Raw genomic sequence first — 5390 nt, 5'->3', positions numbered from 1 at the left:
GGACTTGTTATTCATCGCCCGCAAATCTCTACATAAAGCCCACATTTTATAATTTTTTGACAAATTTGCCCTTTTTATAATTTTAACCGAAGATAAATTTTTCGCACTAAAAAAATGTGGAGCAGCACCGGATTGCCGAGGATCACCGGAGAATCGCCGTCGTCATCGGAAAACGAGGTTCGTAACGCATCGTAAGGACGAAATGGTGGCTGGCGCCTAGCCAAAAGGCCATGCCGTGGTTGTGGCGCCTAGCCAGGACGCCGCCACCGTGGTAACGGCGCCTGGTGGAGAAGCCTCGACCATAGTAGTGGCGCGTGGCCAGGACGCCGGAGCCACGGCCAGGGCGCCTGGCCAGGACGCCGCCACCATGGCGGCGGCGGCCTGACCAGGCGCCCCGGCCGTGGCTCCGGCGTCCTGACCAGGCGCCCAGGCCGTGGCTCCGGCGTCCTGGCCAGGCGCCACTAGGGGAATATATTTTTTTTTTTTTTTTTTTTTTATTTTTTAATTTAATCCCCTTTTTTTTTTTTTTTTTGTTTTTATTAATTTAATCTTAATGTAATTATATTTATACGTTATATGTTATTGTTACAGGATTATGGTGGAGACGGAAATGATTACAGTGGGATTTTTGTACATGATGGCCTGTTCGAAGATGCTCAACAAGCGATTGATTGGGCAAAACAGGTTGCAATTAGATCAGGCTTTTGTTTAGTAGTAGCAACTCATAAATCTCAACGGGATGGTAGAATGGATCGCATTTTGAGATGCGACCGTTATCGCAAAAGAGAAGAACGAGATTTCAGTAAAGCGATTCGGTTTGACTCAAAGCGGAAAGGTTGTGGGTGTCAGTTCCGAGTTAAGGTTCGACAACATCAAAGGCGTGACGGTTGGGAAGTGAAGGGTTACGGCAAATGGGGATATCACAACCATGAGCTGATAGCATACAAAGTGGGGCATCGGCAGTTAAGCGGCCTAAGTCCAGCTGCGAAACTAGTTGTAAAAGAAATGAGTGATGCTCAAGTGAAGCCCGCTAAAATATTAGCGTCTGTGTTAGAGAAATTCCCCGAAGACCAGCCAAACCGAAGACACATCTACAACGTCAGACAGAAATTGAGGTTTGAACGGTCAGAGGGAAGGAACCCTATACAGCAGCTTCTGCACCAGGCACAAGCACGTGGTTACCTTTACTGGTTTGAATCTGACGAAGACACATCGGAGGTAACTCATTTGTTCCTTGTCCATCCTGATTGTGCTGATATGATTTCGTCTTGGCCATCTGTGATTTTGATCGATTCAACGTACAAGACAAACAAGTACAAGTTCCCACTGGTTGAGATGGTTGGGATGGCTCCAACGAACCAGAACTTTCTGATTGGTTATGCAGTCATGAAGGATGAGACGGCTGCGAGTTACCGTTGGGTGTTGGAAAAGTTGAGAAACTACATCGGCCCAAATGTACAGCCATCGGCCATCGTAAGTGATTGTGAGGGAGGTCTTTTTGCCCCTATAGCGGAGCTGTTTCCGGAGTCGAGCCATTTACTGTGCACATGGCACATCAACAACTGCGTGAAAGTCAAAGCCTACAATCTTTTCAACAAGAATTTAGTAACAGCAGAGACATTGGTAAATGGTAAGTGGCGGAAGATCATGCAAGCTACCACAGAGGCAGAGTACGATCGAGCCTGTTACATAGTCGAGCCTGTTATCCATGTACAACGGTTCTGCCCTGGTGTTCGCGCGAGACCGTCACCAGACCGGTAAGGGACGTTGCTATTGGATTTCTTGGGCCGTCATACAGACATTTTATCCGATTAGACATGTCACCCGATTTTCCGGTCCCACATATCATACCGAAGTGGTATGAAATTCGTAGAGCAAGCGTGGAGGGTTGGGATGCTTTGTACCATGCTCGCGTGCAACAGTGGAACAATTTAATTGCCATGTAGTTTTTGTTGATGTACACCTACCTTTTACTATGAGGCCTTGTATTGTCAATACTATGTCATTTCTATGTGTTCATTTTTAAAAGATAATGTTTCATTTTAAAAACTAACAACAATAATTTCACAATATTACAAACTAAAAAGATAATATTGAATTTTAAAAACTAAGAACAATAATTTCAAATATTACAAACTAAAAAGATAATGTCTAATTTCAAATATCAGTAATCCCTCTGTGACGCCCACTGCCACTGCTCAAGGGTCCGTTCCAGATCGTCAATAACAGCTCTGCCTGATGCACTCGTCATGCAGTCCCTTTCCTCAAAAAGTCGGTGTCCCAACTGCATAATCTTGCCCATCCACTACACAAAACAAAAAACATGAAACGACGTATTATACATATATATATTAAAATAAGAGAACAACAAATAAAAGATGAGACGTACCGCATAAGAGGCAGTGGCAGGTGGCACATCGTCATCATCTGCGTCGTCGATGTCTTTGATCAACCTCGGGTGCGAGTGCCGGATGTACCATTCCATGTAGTGCTGGTCACACATGGCAGTCACCCCACTTGGCGGCCGCTGCAGCTCCGCCGTCCATAGGCGGGCAACCATCGGAAACTGCTCCCACATGGATATCATGTTTGCCGGCCATTGGACGACGTACTCCTTCGACGACGCAGATCGTACCGCCTTACTGGGCCATGCCGGTGGAGGTGGGACAACTTGGACAAATCCAAGCTGGCGAAGACAGCGCTGCGGCATGTACGCCTCTACGATCTCGCGATACTGAATCAGTCCGGTGTAGAGGGTCCTGGGTACCCTATTACTAGGGTTCTGGCCGAAAGGCATCCAGTTCACCTGCACATTATTTAAAATCAGTAACAGTCATAAAATAAAGCATCAGATTGTAAAAGTAGAAATAATTTAATCACTGTACCTCTAAGGGGGACATCCTGTCAAGCGATAACCGTATGGAGCGCAGGCGGTCAACGGACTTCTTCTCGACACGCGGACTCCACGCACAGGCACGTGGCTGGCCATCACCAATGGGAACCGGGTCGCGGTGTGGTCGAAACGCAGGAAAATACTCGTATATCCAGGTCTGTAACAACGTCAGACATCCAGTGATACCTGCTGCATCAGCCCGGCTCGAGAATCCTAACTGGCGATACAGATACGCCAGCGTAGCCGACCCCCAAGAAAACTGGCCTACTCTGTCGGGCTCACACGCGTCAACTATGTCGCGTGGCCTGAGCTTGTTCCCGCTCTTATCCGGAAACAAGGTACACCCGAGAAGAAGAAAAACATATGCAGCCAGCTGTGTGTCCTGCGTCCTACGTGCCGTAGGGTGCAAACATCGCTGCAAGACGGCTGCGATCTTAACGCCGCCGTGATCCCACACACCAAGTGCCGATGTGTACAGCGCAGCCCTATCCACCGCCAACAGCTCCGCTAGTAAATCTGCCTGATCCGCATCAGTGACGACAGATGCTCGGTTTCCCTCCACGGGAATCCCAAGGATGGCCTCGACGTCATGCAACATGATCGTCATCTCACCGAACGGAAGGTGGAACGAGTTCGTATCCGGCTGCCATCGCTCAACGAAAGCCGTGATCAGCGTCCAGTCAATCCTGTCGTGCATGGTGGCAGGAAGGTGACTCACTCTAGTGCCCCTCAATCGCCCGACCATCTCGCTCTCCTCCGGCCAAGCATCAGCCCAGCTACACAAAAACCTACAAGTCTTTTCCCGGGTTTGGCATTTCAAAATGCCTGTATCCAAAGCCCTCTCCTGGTCTAACGTGTCTGGGCCCCGAGCTCTCCATTGAGTAGATCGTACTCCTCACGACGTCAATACTCTTCCCCGCACCAGGTCTAAATTGTGATGCCTAACTCCAAGTAAATAACGAAACATAATAACGAAAACAAATTAAAAAAAGTCGAAAATAAACACAAAAGCAAATAAACAAGTCACGGAAATAAAATTATAAACATAAAAAATATAAATATATACAAGACAATATACATATAAACATAAGAAATATAAACATAAACATATACCAAAAACAAAAAATATAAACTACAAACAAAAAAAAACAAACATAAACAAAAACAAAAACAAAAAATATTACCAAAAACAAAAAATATAAATACAAAAAAGGACGAAAATAAACACAAAAGCAAATAAACAAGTAACGGAAATAAAATTATAAACATAAAAAATAAAAATATAAACAACACAATATAAATAAAAACATAAAAAATATAAATATAAACATAAAAAAATATAAATATGAACAAAACAATATACCAAAAACAAAATATATAACCAAAAACAAAAAATATAAACAACAAACTAAAAAATGAAAAACATAAACAAAAACAAAAAATCAAAAATGCAAAGAAAAAACCAAAAACAAAAAACTAACAAAACTTAAAAAATTTAAAATTGCAAAAACTTAAAAAAAGAAGAACATCAAAATTTTAAAGAAAATTTATAAAAAAAAAAAGGGAACTTATAATTTTTTTACATACAAAAATATAATTCAAAAAAAAAAAAATACATAGGAACATAAAATTAAAAATTAAAACCAGATACAATTTTTTTTTTTTTAAAAAAAATAGAACATAAAATTAAAACGAATAAAAAAACAAAATTTAAAAAAAAAAGATAAAAAAAAAAGAAAAGGGAACATACAATTTAAAAAAAAAAGAAAAACAAATTTTTTAAAAAAAAAAAAAATTCGAAAATAAAATTTAAAATTAAAAAAAAACAAAAAAAAAATTTTAAAAAAAAAAGAGAAGGAGGCGCCTAGGCAAGACGCCCGTACGGTGGTGGCGGCGCCTAGCCCAGACGCCACTACCACGGCCGAGGCGCCTAGCCTATGCGCCGCCGCCGTGGTAGTGGCGTCTGGGCTAGGCGCCGCCACCACCGTATGGGCGTCTTGCCTAGGCGCTTCCTCCGTGGTGGTGGCGTCTCGCCTTGCCGCCCCACCGTCGCCGGAGGTTTTTTTTTTTAAAAAAAAATTACAAAAATTTAAAAAATTACCTTCTGGCCGGCAAACCGCCTTCCGCCCACCGCCGGTGCCGCCACTTCCTTGCCGGGCCGCCTCGACATAGCTCTGGAAATAATTTAGAGAGAGAAAGTGGAAGTAGAGAGTAGAGAGAGAAATTGTGTTTTTTAGTTTGAGGGCACAAGTGTCATTTCACTCTTATTTTGTGGGCTTTATGTAGGAATTTGCGGGCGATGTTTAACAGTTCACTTTTGGAGGTGACAATCTCTCTTCGTTTTTTAAAGGGTTGTGAAACAACGCTCCCATTGTATAAGGGCACATTCGTAAATTGTTTTGGAATTTTAAGGAAAATTTGCAAATTATCACCCAAAAATAGGTTCATTTTCTAAATAACCACCCATTAAAAATTTTATTTTAAATTACCACCCACT

At 42.7% G+C, this 5390-nt stretch overlaps 1 protein-coding gene across 1 annotated transcript; it reads right to left on the bottom strand.

Moving 5' to 3' along the window:
• Window positions 1-2121: 2121 nt before the first annotated feature.
• Window positions 2122-3111, bottom strand: LOC110689732. Its single transcript, XM_021866519.1, has 3 exons — window positions 2886-3111; window positions 2390-2806; window positions 2122-2305 (listed from the first exon to the last, which is right to left on the bottom strand). Exons 1-3 carry the CDS (start codon window positions 2898-2900, stop codon window positions 2165-2167), a joined length of 573 nt encoding a protein of 190 aa, XP_021722211.1. The 5' UTR covers window positions 2901-3111; the 3' UTR covers window positions 2122-2164.
• Between the last annotated feature and the right edge of the window lie 2279 nt (window positions 3112-5390).

This window comes from Chenopodium quinoa, unplaced genomic scaffold (assembly GCF_001683475.1).
Source record: "Chenopodium quinoa cultivar QQ74 unplaced genomic scaffold, ASM168347v1, whole genome shotgun sequence".
Taxonomy (NCBI): domain Eukaryota; kingdom Viridiplantae; phylum Streptophyta; class Magnoliopsida; order Caryophyllales; family Amaranthaceae; genus Chenopodium; species Chenopodium quinoa.
Note: the sequence above shows the minus strand (reverse complement) of the source record. Positions and strands in the feature narration are given on the sequence as shown.

What these genes read in the sequence shown, in the direction of transcription:
- LOC110689732 (XM_021866519.1), bottom strand. An exon ending in CTGCCACTGCCTCTTATGCG is followed by an intron (nt 2,306 to 2,389) that starts GTACGTCTCATC and finishes TGTTTTGTGTAG; the next exon opens with TGGATGGGCAAGATTATGCA.